The sequence below is a fragment of the Plectrocnemia conspersa genome, unplaced genomic scaffold (assembly GCF_051122295.1).
Source record: "Plectrocnemia conspersa isolate PC_06_02 unplaced genomic scaffold, ASM5112229v1 ptg000011l, whole genome shotgun sequence".
Lineage (NCBI taxonomy): Eukaryota > Metazoa > Arthropoda > Insecta > Trichoptera > Polycentropodidae > Plectrocnemia > Plectrocnemia conspersa.
The window spans coordinates 27,802,781-27,820,808 of NW_028277175.1; the positions used below are offsets into that span (position 1 = coordinate 27,802,781).

The 18,028-nt window shown below is 33.1% G+C and overlaps 4 protein-coding genes across 5 annotated transcripts; 2 read left to right on the forward strand and 2 right to left on the reverse strand.

The window, feature by feature from the left end:
* Window positions 1–2,861: 2,861 nt before the first annotated feature.
* On the forward strand, window positions 2,862–7,909 carry LOC148230145 (BRCA1-associated protein). Its single transcript, XM_088198622.1, has 9 exons — window positions 2,862–2,991; window positions 3,577–3,823; window positions 4,023–4,196; window positions 4,263–4,444; window positions 6,296–6,460; window positions 6,521–6,685; window positions 6,761–6,956; window positions 7,131–7,238; window positions 7,306–7,909. Exons 1-9 carry the CDS (start codon window positions 2,928–2,930, stop codon window positions 7,556–7,558), a joined length of 1,554 nt encoding a protein of 517 aa, XP_088054748.1. The 5' UTR covers window positions 2,862–2,927; the 3' UTR covers window positions 7,559–7,909.
* Window positions 7,900–11,866, reverse strand: LOC148230146 (uncharacterized). Its single transcript, XM_088198623.1, has 5 exons — window positions 11,663–11,866; window positions 11,140–11,593; window positions 10,880–11,078; window positions 10,580–10,816; window positions 7,900–8,137 (listed from the first exon to the last, which is right to left on the reverse strand). The coding sequence occupies exons 1-5, from the start codon at window positions 11,789–11,791 to the stop codon at window positions 7,969–7,971; spliced, it is 1,188 nt and encodes a 395-aa protein (XP_088054749.1). The 5' UTR covers window positions 11,792–11,866; the 3' UTR covers window positions 7,900–7,968.
* Window positions 11,867–12,670: 804 nt separating this feature from the next.
* On the forward strand, window positions 12,671–14,019 carry l(2)k10201 (zinc finger protein 511 lethal (2) k10201). 2 transcript variants are annotated; one of them, XM_088196683.1, is made up of 5 exons: window positions 12,671–12,753; window positions 12,828–12,995; window positions 13,057–13,136; window positions 13,392–13,510; window positions 13,578–14,019. In XM_088196683.1, the coding sequence occupies exons 2-5, from the start codon at window positions 12,841–12,843 to the stop codon at window positions 13,941–13,943; spliced, it is 720 nt and encodes a 239-aa protein (XP_088052809.1). In that variant the 5' UTR covers window positions 12,671–12,753; window positions 12,828–12,840; the 3' UTR covers window positions 13,944–14,019. The 2 variants fall into 2 exon arrangements, with proteins under 2 accessions (XP_088052809.1, XP_088052810.1); XM_088196684.1 differs by having other exon boundaries at window positions 12,683–12,753; window positions 12,828–12,992.
* Window positions 13,943–17,341, reverse strand: Pglym78 (phosphoglyceromutase 78). Its single transcript, XM_088196682.1, has 4 exons — window positions 17,194–17,341; window positions 15,171–15,592; window positions 14,350–14,422; window positions 13,943–14,272 (listed from the first exon to the last, which is right to left on the reverse strand). The coding sequence occupies exons 1-4, from the start codon at window positions 17,291–17,293 to the stop codon at window positions 14,106–14,108; spliced, it is 762 nt and encodes a 253-aa protein (XP_088052808.1). The 5' UTR covers window positions 17,294–17,341; the 3' UTR covers window positions 13,943–14,105.
* Between the last annotated feature and the right edge of the window lie 687 nt (window positions 17,342–18,028).

Sequence of the window (18,028 nt, forward strand, 5' to 3'; positions counted from 1 at the left end):
CTTGTCAACCCTTTCACTGCGCATTTTTATCGTCGCGTTCGAGTGCAAAAACTATAGCATTAAATCCCCGCAAATCTGCAAAGCGAAGGTGATTTTTTTTTTTTTGTAACTTTGCTGCAATACTATACCAGTTTGGTCGCTAAAGCGACGGCGACTTATATTATTACCGCAATGTCCGGAGACTGTGTTATATTGTTGCACAACAGAACCGGACAGGAGTAAAAATGGTCACCGAAACGCGGTGTCAAATGGATTATGGTTCATTATAGTCTAAGTCGTATTTATAGTATCGTAATGTATTAGATAACGAGCCGAGATAATGTAGGTATGTATACCAGTACGCGAATTTATACATAGCGCTCATACAATTCTACTTATACTTTGTACGTGGAATACTTGATATACCTAGTTTTAAATAAATTACTATAATGAACTAAGAACTGCGTTGAAATATATTTTGTATCGAATTATATTCAATCTTTTAATGGCGAAATACCAAACATAATAATGTACAACTAATTTTGCCAACCTTTTTTGTCGAACTATCTAACCATAAAAGTGTAACTGATTAGCTTTAGTTTTTTAATGTGCAATACCAATGCTTGACATAAGCCTTTATTCATATTTATTATCTTTATTCATAATTAGAGCAATAGAGTGATTAATTAAAATCATCTCTTAATTCATCACAATGTTCCTTTACAAAGGCAGGTGCTATTGTACTATATTGACAAATACAACACAATGGAATGCGAAACGAATAGTGCGTGGTTGCTAAATTGCCAATTGTTTAAACTTAAAAATGTCATTCAACGCCAATTTTAATAATAAAAATAAACAAATCTTGTTACACTCTCAGATGCAATTAATAAATGCGACTAAAATATAGTGAGCACAAAACCTCCCCCAGGCAGACCAAGCGTATAAAAGCGCATATAAAGTACCTATACTGTCACTTTACAAAATAAAAATATGTTTAAGACAATACTATATTTCTAAAATGGGATGCAAAATAGTACATCCAAACTCACGCATTGAGCTCTGCGATTGAACCCTAGCTTTTTAGTTTTAACTCATAACTACTTATTTTCCTGTATTGCTATATTTTAAGAAATCGTAAATATTTATTAGACAAGATAAGAATCAGATTAAAATCATAATGTGATCTGATAAAATTCAGCTTAAACATTTTAAAATGTTATTATTAGATGCATTCCCTAAAATAATATATGATTTCCAATGAAAATCATATTTTCAATCGCATTTGCATCATAGTACTAGAACTTGTTTCGTTTGCATGAATGCGATGGTCTAATTAACAATCGAATTTGATATGTCCGCATTTCTGCCAATCAAATTGCACACCGTTAAGACGATAGTTCAACTATTTTATGTTACTTTAAAAATTGAAATTGAAAGGCTAAAAACTCAAGCAAAATTGAATTGCTCCAGTTAAATAGGAAAATAAGTTTACGCTCTAATTGAAAAGCAAAAAATATTTCATTTGTAACGAAACATTCCAGAGCATCGTTTTTGACGTCTTTGTAACAATCTACATAATTAAACTAGTTATATTAAGATATACTCCAAATTAGTGTATATAAATAGATGGATTTGCAGAGGCATTTTTTAAACATTGCTTCAAAAAAACAGAACAGAAAATTTGCCATTTTTGCTGCTGTGTAATAGGTATTTAAAACTATCAAGGTAAATATTTCTGCCAAATTATATAAATAGATTCATTGCAAATATTTATTTATGGAGTGTTCACTATTCTGACTAACGCTAGCTCGTACCTAACCTACCCACCACTCATTTTTTTATTGACTCTATTAGCCTTTTTTTAATGTAGAGGTGATTAGTTTGTCGCATTATGATTAACAACACCTAGTTGCGTGTGTACAAGAAAGAAAGATATTGTAAAGCTTGCCTTTGCTTGTAAAATAGAAACAATCTCAACAAGAATATGGCTAAAATCTCAAAAAACAAATTTAAAGATGTCGAGTTCAACCTTTGTGCTCTGAACGCCTCAATTGAGCAATTTTAACTCATTGAGCAGCGATTAATAGATCTATTTCGTAAATGTGTTGTGGCAAACTAACATTTGGCACTTTGAAAACGCGTGATTATTGACAGCTGTCTGATTTACAGTGCTGCCAACATAGGTAACTCGAATTGGATCACCCTGGTTACACGTTTTATATGATAAGCAACTAATTCATATTATTTATTTATTTTTTGGAACGCATTAATCGTCATATTTATTTTATTTATACATGCGCCGAAAGATATTAAAAGAGAAATGTGATCCACAATGCTGAAAACATTTATTTGATTTTAATTACCAAAAAAGAGTTTTAGTTTATAGATGTTTCTAAGGTATATATTTAGTTATATTTCTATGTATTCTCTTTATAAATACTCAAAAATTCAAAATAATATTATCAAGTTTCCTATAATTCGCTTTCTTCTATAATTAATTATAATCTGAGAAAATATAAATTTTGTGTTTTACATTATTTTATCGTGTTGTGTTGAAAATATTGTAAAGCAAAACTTTATAGCAAAGTATCAAACCTTTTCGTTAACAGTTTATTGATATTATTTTAAATTGATTTTTTGTGTATTTGTTAAATATTATTCGTTAATATTGTTGTTACAATTACAATCAAAATAGTCAATATTTTATTTTCAATATTAAAAATAAATAAATTTAAAAACAATATTAGTAATATTTTTTTTAAATATAAAAAATATATTTATTTAGTTGTTAAACGCTTTTATAATTAATAGCGACACTAAAATATGTAAAAGAGAAGGAGGAATAGATTTTAGATAGATAGTTTTTTGCATGTGGCAGCACTGCTTAAACGATTGTCAACTTGTATGTCTGCGCGAACGTCTTTGTTCGCACTTGCTCATGTTAAATGTCAAATCGTGTATCCCTTTGCATAATTCGTATTGAAATGCACGAAGAAAACTCTGGAAAAGGTAATCTATAGCAAACAATCACCTAAAACAAACGATAAATGTGCAATTTTAAATAAATATTGTCATATAAAAATTGCTTATGTGAAAATCAATTGTAGCTTTCACTTTCAACAATATCAATTAGTATGATTATTTTATTGACCTTTGATTTTATGTACGATATGGTCCTTAAAAATGAAACAGCATTTTTATATCAATTCAGAGGCTGTCAATATTTTTTATAAAATAAACATCAAATATTTTTTGGTATGTTCATTTATTTCATACTCTATATTTTTTTTGTTTTATTTTCGATAAAAATCATTTACATTAAATCAAATTTAAAAAAATGTGTAAATGTAATGTTTTTTAATTTATTATTTCTTCGGTTATATATGTAAATATATAATTATCTGTACCCCCGTACATGTAATATTGTTATAAAAACTCTTAATTTTATATGAACAATGCAACGACATGATTATATTGCTTTTGAAATGGATTCTAAAATTTGTACAGAAAAATGCATGTCATTCAATGAAATATTAAAAAATTGAAATGACACTGTGTGTATTTATTTTAATAATCTTGTTATTTGAATTATAGATGGTGACAGAGTTTCCAAGAATCAAGACATGAGACCACCTCAAGAAATATCCGTAGAGACGTACACCAACAAGTCATATACGGACACTCGCAAAATAAACGTCTTAACGCCAGAATGCGAAGTAGATAAATCGTCTAAAAAGGCAAAGGACAGCAACGACCTGAAGGAGATTGAAGATATTGACTTCTTCTTTGGCAATCCTCTAGTCGAGATTACCAAAGGAATAATTCATCTTTATAAAGAGAAGTAATAATTAGTTTATGGTTATTCTTCCTCATCAGATCTTGACCCTTGATTTTATAATAATGCAGATTTCAATAGCTTCTTTGTAAAAGAACTAGATAATTCTCTAAGTCTTAGTTAAATGTATACAATCGCAATTAAATCATATAAAATGCTTTTTAATAATTCTTTTGGTATAAATATGTTTATGTATTTTTTTTAGTGAAGTCACTGATGCTTGCGGTGAAGCTCCTTCTTTGATGCTGTGTCTTTTAGCCGTACCGGCGACTGTTAGTTGCCGTGATTTACTATCGTTCACGGCCGCTTGCCAGCAAGAAATACAGCACGTTCGCATCTTGCGTGATGCCAGTCCTCATAAATACATGGCTCTGTTGACGTAAGCTATCAATAATTAATGGCAATCTAATTTGCTATTACTATATAATAATTTATATAATTGCAGCTTTCGTAGCCGAGGTGCAGCTTACGAGTTCCGTGAAACGTTTGGTGGAACAGCCTATAGCAGCTTAGAACCTGGCGATATATGCCATGCTGTTTGGGTCAGGAGTTTGGAATGTTGTCTCTCTGGAATTCTACCTCCTCCTCCGGCTGCTACTGAGTTGCCTACTTGTCCGGTTTGCTTAGGTATTTTTAGCGATTTTACTATCGTTCATATTTATATGCAAATGACGGAAAGTAATAAAATAATATTTTAAATATTATAGTAATTTAGAGGGCGTAGCCCTAGGGGTGGTTGACCTCGCGGCCAATGAGACTTGTATGAATCTAGATGGATTGTTTTATTGAGTGATATTTACATGTGGCAAATGGACGATTACGGCGTGACGTTTCTCACGATGAAGGTGAAAGTGGCGCAGGTGGTGATGCCAGTAGATGATTCTCAGAGTTCTTGTGGCTGCGTGTGGCGAGTGTCAGGTGTGATCTTCAGGTCTGTCGGTGCTGGTAGATATTGGCTCTCTGGTCGTCTGCTTCGCTGGCTCTGCTGTCTGGGCCGTCTCTTGTCTGGTGCCTCAGCCGTCTGCTTCAAGTGCTGTGGACCGTCTGCCCTCTCCTCATCGGAGTTATATCCTTTAGGAGTTGCACGCTTTCTGGCCAATCGCGATTGTGCATCTATCTCCTAGCCAATCGCTGCAGTCGCTTCGTAGAACTCGAGAAATCGGATGTTGCATTTTCTATTGAAATTCGCTATTGCGAATTTTTTGCATGTCCAGACATTCGAATTCTACAGAAAGGGCTTAGGATGTGGTGATTGATTGCGTTCGTACCGTTTTGTCCCAAAAAGGATTCTCTTAACGACTCGTGCTGTACGGTCAAAAGAAATCCCTCTTGTGCCATGATATTTGTCTCATTGTTAATGAATGAACGTTTTTGGTCACGGTCATCAACAATGAGACAATTACCCTTTTAAATCTGGACCTATTTGTGTGGTCGCCACAGTAACATACTTTACTTTCATTTATACTCGTGTAAGTGCGAAACTGTCCTGCTACAGTAGGATTTTTAACATCATTTCTACCCGACGCTAAGGTATTAAAATCATTTTAAAACAAAATTATCACAATCAATTTTTCTGTGAATGAGAATTTTATAAATAAAATTTATTACAACATGCTAAGAAAGGATAACAGTATTGAAACTGCATAATCTAATATTTAATCAGATTTTTAAATCCTTATGACAAAAATTTAAATTCAATTTAATTCCAGCAAAATAATACATATTGTATTATAGCAGCAATAAACTGTCTACAATAACAAATAGAGATCTAAACAAAGTGGATGTTAAACATTTTTAAATGTTTTCTGCGATTAACTTTGACGAATAGTGAACGGGTTTATTTCTACCAATTAACCATATGGTCAATCTCTGCCTCCTAATAAACGCCCCTGTATTCCAGCGCTTATATATTTCTACCAGGTGGTAGTCTGTAAATGTAAATGAGTATTATTTGGTGGCTAAAGTAACTGTTACATGGTAAGCCTACTAGGGATTGGAGTACAATAAAGTGGTTACTAGAGAATAGGATAATGCAGTATTTTTATAATAAATTAATTATTACGTCACTGGAATTATATGTCATGACATGATGCGACAAATCTTTATTATGAAAATATTGTTTGTATTTTTATTTTTGGATCACACTTAGGAAAATAAATGATATAAATCATTAATTCCGATCTCTCAGTTCAATAGACTGAAAAATATTGAGCATGACAATGCCATAGAAATTCTTAAACATGCTTTTGATTTATGGTAATGTCTTTTGGAATAGTCTCGTGAATATCCTTTGGTAATATTTTTGAAAGTTTATGTCGATTTCCACTTCTGGGTACTGCTTGTGATTTCTCTCGAGGGTTGAAACTCAAAGCACCTTTGTTTAAATGATGTTTTTATATAGAATCTTCACAGTATTATGTAATGAAATCCAGCAAAAATTTTAGGAAAGGTTTTTTAACTACATTAATATTGTTTCAGAACGTATGGACGAGAGTGTCGAAGGTTTACTCACTGTGCAATGCGCTCACGCTTTCCATGCCGGTTGTTTGAGCGGCTGGACAGACGGTTCCTGTCCGGTGTGTCGTTGCGCTCAATCTCCAGAACCACCAGCTGCTAGCGAGTGCGCCGAATGTGCTGAATCAGGTTTATATAAAAACATATTGACACAATATTATTTTGTTTTTTAAAACCATCATTATTTAGAACATGATGACGGAGCCGTCGAAGGAAGCGCTCTGTGGATTTGTCTTATTTGTGGACACGTCGGTTGTGGACGTTACCAAGCGGGACATGCAGCTCAGCATTTCCGAGCTACCAATCATACTTATGCCTTACAGCTCGGCACGAATCGCGTGTGGGATTATGCTGGTATGCATTTTTTATAATAGAATGTAAGATAAGGATTGGTATTGATATTAATATATATATATTTTTATGTTGCAGGCGATAATTTCGTGCATAGATTGTTGCAAAATAAAGGCGATGGTAAGTTAGTGGCGACGGGAGGACCAGCCGATCCGGAAATGTGCGGTGTAACTGACGAGCAAGAGAAGGTGGACTCGATACAATTAGAATGCGCTCATCTATTGACGACGCAGCTCGATACTCAGAGACGTCACTACGAGGAGTTGCTTAATAAGTAACGATTGGTTGATCTTTTAACTTACATTTGGATTTAGACTCGCTTCAAAACTAAACGAATATTATATTAAATAAATAAGGAATCATTATAAAAGACGTTATGAAATCTGAGCAGTTTAAATAAAACACTACATATTCTACATAAATATAATATAAACCTTGTTTTATTCAGGCAAAAAGAAGCGACGGCGATTGAGATGAAAGCATTCGAAGAAAAGCTCCAAGAATCAGAAAAGCAACGTAATCATTTGACTAAAAAGCTGTCGAGTTTGACTGCAAAGTATGTATACATTTCAAATTTGATTAGTAAAACATAAATAAATCTGACATTTTCATCTCTATTTTAGATTGAATAATCTGCAAACAGAATTAAGTGAAGAAAAAATTATAGCTAAATCGAATGCCTTAGCTCGCGAAGAACTAACTGCCAAATCTATCACCACCGATGCTCAAATACAAGAATTGCGCGAGCAGATCCGTGATCTCACGTTCTTCGTGGAAGCATCTTCGGCTATTGAAAAGCGAGCCGATTTCCAAGAGCTTCAAAACGGGCAAGTCATGCCTCAATCTCAACAAAAACGCAAGGGACATAAGCGCTAAACATTCGTAATTCTTATCATAACAACAAAAAATATAGTTCCAAACACCTGCTGCTGTGGCTTTGCACCATTTTATATATTCAAGAAAATTTTATATCACTATATAGACAATGCAAATTTCCATCGTTGTGATGTTAGCTTTAAGTCTCGTATTTATTCAATTAGGATATAAAGTAGTTTATATTTTTGTATTCGTAAAGCGGGAGATTTTGGGAAAATTACTAAGTTATAAACGAAGAACTGAACCGATTTGCTAGAAACTTATTTAATATATCCGAATGGCTGTGCGCGTCTTACGTATTTTTCTAAAATGTGTCAATATTTACTTAAAATAAAATTATATTGAATTCTATCGTTAGTTTTATTTATTATTATTATATTGTACAAAATGTATATGAAAATAAGTCTTGTTTATGTTGATATTTCAATAGATTGAGATTTTCTTCCAGTGGTTCTGTTAACTCCGTGTAATCTACTCTCGTGTTTTTCTTTGTGGGCTTTTCGACTGAATCGTGCATCGCATAATGAACAGGCGAAACGTTTTTCTCCGGTGTGTGTCACAAGATGTTCTTGAAGACCACTGGAAAATTAAAAAGCATATGATAAGTAAGTATATCACAGAAAGAATCCTGGATTTAAGATATATAAAAATACTATTCTAATAACCGGTCAAAAGTTAATATTGTTACCCAATTAAAGAATATATGATTTTCTGTATTATCCATAATAATAATATTATAGCATATTTATTTGTAGACTTGCCCTTTCTTATTCTTCGTAAAAGGGACAAGCGTGACTAATCCAGTCCAGCTGTTAAATGTGCGATAGCAAGAGCTCTTTTAATTTTGTATCTATGCACATTTATTTACGTGTATTCTAAACCAATGCTCTACAACCTTTTTACATCCGCGGCCTGGCGAAAATGGAAAAATATTTCGCGGACCGCCGTCAACACAAAATAAAAACCAATGTTGGATAGAATATTATTTATTTAAAATAATGTTTCAAAATTATAATTTTTGGTTAGTGCGACATCTGCTGCTGCTTTTTTGCAAGTAAATTTGATTTAATTTTTTGCGGACTAACAGGTCGAAGACCACTGTTCTAAACTATACAAATCACAATCTGGAAAAAATTTGTTCCCTTTTTTCATTTAGTTTCGTCTTATTGAGCTGTTTACACGCATTGGTGTTATGGCCGTTAAAAATAAAAATCTCTTGCTACAATATGGCAGAAAAAAGAAGCGAAATTGTCACTTTTTACCAGGACAACAGAACTCGGCGATACATAAAAATATACGGCCATCATGCGGTGGGTGACTGGTCGAGAGACTAGCTTATTAGATTTTTCTTTGCACGATTTTTTAGTACGTGTCGCCTTCTCTATTTATTTCATTACTCTACAGCAGAGGTTCCCAACCTTTTTGTATCCTAGATCGCATTTTACAATATCGGCAGGGAGGCGGGCACCACCTATTTTTTCTAAGGATATTTATAATTGGACAAGGGTAATAAATAATAAACAAAAATAATTTCAAAATAATAAAACGATTGTTCAAATTACATACACACAAAGAAACGTACATACAAAAGACATACAAAGTACACACATACCAAGAAAACTTTTATAATTTTATATATCAATCTGTCAGTGTGATCTTTGGCATTGTATTTCATTGGCCAGTGCCTCATAATTTGGAGAGTATGACGATAATCCTGTTGGCAAACAATCTTAAAGATGCTCATCGGTGAGTCGAGATCTATATATCGATTTTATTAAATTCATGTTTGAAAACAATGATTCGCATAAATATGTCGAACCGAAAAATGATTTAATTTTATATGCCGCTTTTTTCAAAAATGGAAACTTTTTTGTCAGAAGTCCTCTGATATTAAGGATTTTAGCAAAATAGCATTCTTAAGGTCGAAAATTTTTAACCCTAGTTCTTCTGCCTTCCCTTGAACAAGATCTGCAATACATGCAGCTATTTCCATTACATTTATTTGGCGAATACAAATACAAAAAAGGTCCACGTTGCCTGGGTGCAAATCCAATTAACAAATAAAATTTTGGTGGAGGAATTAAAATAAAATAAAGATTCCCTTTTTGCCACTTACGGGAGCTATAATCGGAAAATAGCATCTTCGCTAAAATCTGAATCATTTGGTTTTGATTTTTTTGTGTTCAAACAATTCAAATTTTGTGCATGTTTTGACATGCACAAAATTTGAATTGTTTGGATCAAATCAGATTTAGTATTTGTTAGATGAACCATCAGCGAAAAAATAAGTCTTGACCGTATTGTGCCAACTATAAGGCAAAATGAAGGTGGAGTTATGATATGGAGTTGTTTTTCATCAGCGGGAGTTGAAAACCTTGTGAAAAGGTACGGAACGTAAAAAAAAATTATTTTTATATTTATTTAAATTTCATTATGGCCAAAACTTGGCGGCATTTTGGTAACACTGGCGTAACGGACACACTCTTCTCGTGACAACTGCGGGGGGCTCAGACGCCATTGCGAACCCGTTTATTTGTAAACAACTTGTAATTATAAATCGTCAATAAGAAATACTACTGCAGCGACTCAATCTATGTCTAATTGCCACCCGTCGCCAAAAAAGTAATTTTAGAATAGCAAGTGCTACCTATATGCAGACATTTAAACATGTTAGTTTTTATTTTCCAACAGGGCACTGCTCCTAAACACACTCCTAAATTGTGCAGGGGATTTTTACAAATAAAAGAAGAAAAACTCATATTATAAAATATAATTTGGCCACCCCAATCGCCAGATTTAAATCTAATTGAGCTATTAGGGAATTAAATTGATCAGAAAGTTCGCCAGCACTCATTAAATTCTAAAAAGCTTTATGAAAATGATTACAGAGTGGGTAACTCATTGGTGTTTTATTTTTGTTGTGCTGTATTTTTTTTCACAATTTTCACAAACAAAATTAATGAAATCTAAAGCGATACCATATATAGAAAAATATAACGACGCAATAAAGTTTATACTTACAATGCAAAAATGAAACTCTTATCACAATGTGGACAATGATGATTACGTATGTTCTGATGCCTCTTTGCGTGATAGTATCGAGCTTGTGGAGATACGAAAGCTTTTCCACAATCTCCGCAAAGAAAGTTCTTCTCTTTTGTATGAAAATATCTTATGTGAACAGTCAGCTGTTGTTTATCTCTAGCGGCGTGTGAACAATAATGGCATATGAAGTTTCTTTCATTGGTATGTACTTTCCTAAAAATATTATAAATAATAAATAAAAATTCTTAATAATATAATATCAATTTGAATACGAACAAATGAAGCTGAAGTCGGCTATTTTGCGGAAACGACTTTCCACAATCAGGATACGTGCATTTAAACGGTAACTCGTTTCGGTGTGCCAAAAGGTGCATCCGAAGAGCAGCAGCTCTCAAAAATACCTTAGCGCAAATCTCACATTGAAGTTGTTTATCTTTGGAATGTAACTCTTTGTGCTTAAGCTCAGAACGAAAAGCTATACATAAATAAAATTAATTTAATCTAATAGCACATAAATAATATTAAATAAAACATACTTTTTTGACATATATCACAAAAATAAGGAGTTGTCGGTAAATGTGTCAATTCGTGTTTCTTTAAAGTTGCATCGTTAGCAAACGATTTACTGCACACTCTACAAAAGTAATTAATATTATCCGACAACGATTCGTCATTTTTGTTTAATCTTTTCAATTTCTTTTTCTTCTTCGACTTTCTCTCTAAAATATCTTCTTTATCGCCATCGCTAGCTTTTGAGTATTCAGTCTTTTCATTGCTTTCAAAGTCGCTTTGGTCGTTTATAGGAAATTCAGCTTCGTCCGATGAATTATTTTTAACATCCGCATTAAGATCTAGTTCATACTTTATAAGCACTCCATTGGTCAATTTAGCATAAGATTCTTCACATAAAATTTTAAATTTATATGCTACTTTCAATTTGTTCAAACACTTTTTACATATGTTTTTCGGTAGGCCGTCGTCTTCTTTCGCCTGCGTTGATAAATACATTTTAACAATAATATACATATACATCACATAAATATAAAAGAAAATATTTACAGAGACAGACGAAATGTTTATGATTGCTTCGGCGCAAGATATTTTAAGTTGTCTTGTGCAATTTGTAGTGAAAATCGACTTCATTTCGCCTACTTCTAAGCATATTCTACATATTTGTTCGAAATGCATTTTTGTGCAATTTTATTGAGCAACGACACTGACTTTTGACAGGTGCTATTATGGCAATAACACCATTAAAAACGGACATGCTAGTTGTACAGATTAACAAATCAAAAAACGGCCATGATGTTCTAAATTTTAATACTTTTTAACATAAACCTTGCTTTTTCTGTGATGTATAACTAGTACACATTGCATTAAATTATTTAAATTAAATTAAGATCGTTGTAACCTAACAGTCTACCCCAATGTGTCAAAATGGTCGAAAACAATAATTGTATTATTTCAATACACAAAAAATATACGTAATTCAAATAATACATATAAAGAAGCAACCAAAAGTATCATAAAATATCAAAATTAAATTATATTAACTGGACCAGCTCCTCGTAGCTGACATTATACAGCTCAATGTGCAATGTCAGCGTATTTAGAAGCCGGATGGCGACAGCCATAAGCGAGTCTGCAAGTGCGGACGTCCTAGCCCCAACGGCTATAAAAAAACACAATCACGATTCTCGAAAACGTTCTGAAACCCAAAACAGGAATTCCTTGAGAATAGCTAAATTGTCGACAGCACGCTTTAGTAGTTTGAAGAAATGCTTAGCGATACACAACTTTTTGCGAGAACTCAGCGAATCGTATCCCAACGCTCCTAAAAGAAGGCTCTGATGCTTGATATATAAGAACGGATAATAACCATACATTTAATGTCAGATACGAAGAGCTGGTTTGGTTCGTATTATTTGAGTCTAATATTTCGTTACATAAATAGTTTGATATTACATCACTGTAGAGGTGAATTACAATTATAATATTCAATAATAAATAATACCTTTTATAAAACTTTTTATGCCACACCTAATATTTTCGTTAAAATCAAACGTCACATATATATTTTTAATGGCAACATTATCGTTAAACTTACAAATGTCATTATAACCTCGAGTTATTGTCACTGTCGAAATCAGGTATGTAGCTAAAACTGGCGATACTTTTTCAAAGAAAGAAGTCTTTTATAATACTTATTCCGGTTATATTCCAGATTGTTGTTAAAAATGAATGTACCGACTGATGTATGCACAATATTATCTAATTTGGGAGTTGGTAGAAGATTTTACGATGATCCTTTCTTCGAATCGAACAAAACGCTCGACGAGATGAAGAAAACTTTTGAAATATACGAAACTGATAGAGCGGAGAGCAACACGTCGTAATTAGAAATTTTGAATAATTTTAATCTTGCAAACAATTAATATGTTGTATTTTTTTAGCGAGAGCATAACATGTAGTGTTCCTGGTTGTCTATTTGAATTTAAAAGCATGAACGATTCTGATGCGCATTACAATTCTGGTGAGTCACATACCTTTGCTGGATTTGTTTTGATTCAAAACGACAGCATCTTTCATTTTAAGTCTTATCATCTAAACTTATTCGTTAAGTGAAGCAGCGTCAGATAGATATGGATATAAATATACATACAGAAAATTATTGTTTTCTCTCTTGAACGTTAAAACACTGACTTTTCATTTGTTTCATATTTTTAAATTATGAGCGTCTTCTTCCAAACCAATATGTTATTTCATAACAGCTTTATTTATATTTCAGTTCATCGTTATAAATGTTGCACTTGTAAAAAGAGCTTACCAACATCACATCTGCTTGATTTGCATATAGCTGAAAATCACGATTCATTCTTTGCGGTGCTCGCAGAAGAACAACCTTCCGTAAGTATCCTAACGTTTAATCTTACGATCAATGTTACTTGAAACTTATTTTACAACATTTTTTTAGTATGCATGCTTCTTGGAAACTTGCAAGATCAAATTTTCAAATCCGGCAGAGAGGAAAGATCACTGCTTGAAAGTGCATAAGTTTCCGCATAACTTCAGATTTGATCACAGATATAAAAAAGATTTTAAAAAAAAGAATTTATCGCATAAAAGTACAGTTAGCTCTGAAAAATCGTTGAATAGCGATATCAACGATAAACCCAAAACTTTCAACTTCAACTTCAGTCACTCGAAACAACGTTGTTTCAAAGATTCGGCATACACCGGTAAGAAGTTCAATGATGAAAACAAGCCAAAGGATTCTACCAAACTGATGGATTACGAAGAAATGATTGTGGATTTGAAAGAAAATCTACCGGAGGCGTAATATTTATTATTACATTTATTCACAACGAAATTTCAACGTTATTACAAATAAATAAAGCAAACACTTGAATGTCAAATGCGTTTTTTTTTTCTTCTTCATTATAAATAAATTAAATTCTATAATGCCAACATTTAATATAATTGATTTTATGACTTAGATTCTTCACTTGGCCTTTCCTTGAGCGGCGACCGCTTCCATGGCCTTCTTGACTGTCTCTTCGTCTCCCAGGAACTTCATGGAAACGACGGGCTTCATGTTATCGTCTAATTCGTAGACGAATGGAATTCCAGTCGGGAGATTCAGCTCCATGATTCCAGCGTCGGAGATATCTAAAAATAAGAGATAAATAAGTCAAAGAGAAAATCTTTGTAAATAAATTTATTTAAAAATTACATAAAATACTCACTATCTAAATGCTTGACGATTCCTCTAAGACTGTTTCCGTGAGCAGCAATGATGATAGTCTTTCCTTCTTTGATCTGAATATATAAATATAGCATTTAAAAGAGAGGTCAGGAACAACAAACTGTGTGCACAAATTATACAAAGGTGTGATTTAACAGAGAATTATTTTAAAAGATGTGTATATTTAAATAAATCCTTTAAAACGAATTGTTTCTGCATTACAATAATAAAAAATGAGCATTAAATAAATGTATCTATGTTTAATAAAAAATAGAGCGAGCAACATTTTATTTGTAGTGTGCACTAAAATGAATGATTTGTGCATTAGCATTCCATTGGTGTAGCCAACAACCATAGTTAAGCACCATTGGGCATGGTAAGTACTGGATGGGTGACACACTGGATGGCATTGGCCATAACGTGACAAGTTATGATGCGTTGGTCAAAATGGTGAACACCCCATGAATAACTGCAACGAATCTACTTAAAAAGAGGATTATATAAATTGGTAACAAGAGTTTAATAACTAAACGCCAATGCACAAATCATTCGTTTTAGTGCACACTACAAACAAAATGTTGTTCAATCTATTATTTTTTATTAAATTTGTTTTATGGAACAATTATTTTATATACTGCTCATTTAAATTGTCCTATTAAACAAACCATCACTGCCCTACTCCTTCACTCTTCGGTCTTTCACTAAGCTTAGTCATTCGTGTATTTTTTGCATTAACAGTGGTACTTTTGATATGGAGAGTATTGTAAGTGTATCAACTATCAACCACTAGTTTCAGAAAGAGTAACAAGAATGGATACTCACTTGTGGTACGATCACGTCGTTCCAATATGGCAGAGTGCGTGCAATCGTCAGCTTCAAGCTCTCAAACATGGGAAACTCTTCAGGCTGCAAGTCCTTATAGCGTTCGTCCTTAACGATGGTGTCATAATACTCGTGTTCGGAAGTCATGGCTGGCGGGGGGACGTCGAAGCTGCGACGCCAGATGTGCACTTGTTCCTCTCCATACTTTGCAGCCGTCTGAGCCTTGTCGAGACCGGTGAGTCCACCGTAGTGACGCTCGTTCAAACGCCACGTGCGGTTGACGGGAAGGCCCGTCTGGTTAGACTCTTCTAAAATTGTCTGGAGTGTGATTTGAGCCCTCTTCAAGACTGAGGTGTGGGCGATGTCGAATTTGATTCCTTCGGCGAGCAAAGCTTTGCCAGCAGCGTGAGCTTCGGCTATTCCTGTATAATATAAAATTAAATTAAATACTCTCTATTGACAGATCACCCTGTGGTGGTCAACAACGTTTTGCCACATTAATACATTTTAAAATTTAAAACTCAGTTTTATCGCCATGCGCATATTTATTCCCCAAACATTGGTTAAAAATCACAATTAACTGCTGCGTCACATTTCCGAGGTTTTAAAATTTAAACAAATTAAGTGTGAGCGAACGCCGGCCAGAACAGTGAACACCCCGTGAATAACTCTCAGCAGCATATCTACTTAAAAAGAGGATTATAAAAATTTACAATAAAATTTACCTTACACAAATAATTTAAATGTTCTGACCAACACTCGCTCACTGTCACCTAACCAGTTTAAATTTTAAGATACTTATGTAGCAAAACTTTGTGGTCACTTTCGTAGCCCTAGGGCCTAACGCAGCAGAGTTCATATTCATTGGTTTCTGAGCATAGCGCCAACATTCTTAATAAGTATCTTTTTTATTTTATTTATTTGAATTTCTAAATATTAGATTGAAAACTACTGATAAAATAATTTTAGTATATGAAATTTTTTTGGTTTTTTAATTCATATTTCATATTTTATTTTCATATTTCTTTGTAATAACTCTTATGTTGCACAAGGTTCTCAGCAAGTAACAGCAGCTTTCACAAATAAAGCACCCGTCGGTTCGTTGAGTGTTAAGATGAATTTTATGTAAGGGCCAAATTGTGTCATTATGTGTGTTCGTAAACGTGTGCGATCTCGGTGGTGGCAGTGATAAAACTGACTTGTATAAAAAAAAATTGGTAATAATAATACAAGGCAAGATCAAATATGTCTTCCGCATTTTGAGTTAGTGTGTGTTTGAGGCACACACAATAAATTTGAAATTCCGATATCTAGTCGACGAATAGTGACATTTTGATTTTAGAATCTTATGTTTTGACTAGAGTTATCTAACACTATGCTCAAAAAGGAGTTATAATATCGATTAGACTAAGTTTCGTATGCTCTTTAAAATTAATCTTTGTTTCACTCAAAAATGACTAAAACTAAAATAACTGGCAAGAAGAGAACACATTAACTGCGCTTATCGCTTATATGATATAAGGTGACAAGACGTCCTCCTCGAACAACAATTTCCAAAAAAAAACTTCTTTTGAGCTTCCATAACAATTTCTTCTCCTCAAAAAATGTTCAGTCTTTGAACAAAATTTTCGAAATGACATTTTTTAGCTCTCGCAGCAATAATGACCTTTATATTTTTAATCTCCTCTAAGAGTTCAACTACATAGCTATATTAAATTATATTATATGTTTCTATTTCATGACTAGTTGTACATAAAAATATATATATTTCAAATATATCAAATAAAATTTTTATTATCCATCAATAACATTGAACTATTTCCATACAAGTGTATGAAAAACATGATATCGGTGACCTTCTGGGGTCAAACACGTATGATGATGAATTATAATATATTACTGATTATAGACACGTACATTTTCTTTAAATATCGGTTGTTTTAGGTTTATTTTTAGTGCAATAATATAGCATGTAGGATCATTCACCGGCGAATTTGTAAGATTTTCGATGTAAATTCGTTACCTTTGTCGCTGAGGTCAGCGTCGAACCATCCGCAGAAAAGGTTCTTCTGATTCCATTGGCTTTCGCCGTGGCGAACCATAACAATCTTGTGAGTAGCCATCGCAGAGAGACGAAGAGGAACCGACAACTCCAAAGCTTTGACTCGACTGACCTCTAAATTGTAAGGTCGGATTTCGTATGTTCGCGCAAGGCTAACGAGTGATGACTTTTTCGCTAAATTCAATAATCGATCGTTTTATTAAAAAAAACTGTTTTACTAAAATACAGATTACACACTATGCATTAAAATGATATAAAACAAAAGTAACGCAATTACGCATAAAATATTTTATTCAAATTAAAAAACTACTTAAAGAATACAAAATTAATCAAACTAACTAGAAGGATACTGATATAGCGAGATAGCAATTGCGTTTGTTTTTGCTGGAACTGACATAAAAACCCGCTTTGAACAGGTTGCTCAATGATATTCCAGAACCTGTAACTGGAAATGCTCACAAGTAAAAAGATTGTCCACTATTTGGCATTATACAATTTTCTACGAGAACATATATTCATAACAGTTTTTAATAAAAAGCCCTGGGAAAAAGAAAAGGATAATAACATAAATCCTCATAAATAGGCTTACCATATTTATGATACCCTACAGCCGGGACAGCTAAAAAAATATTATTTTGGTTATTTTTACATTTATTTTTACATATGTTACGTCATACGATCTTCGAGGCCATTTCATAGGTCCATTACGCGAAATTTTTCCTTCAATAAATTGATTGTGTTGCGCACTGTGTGGTATGTTAAAACCAAAGCTCTATCACGTTAATGCTATTCAATT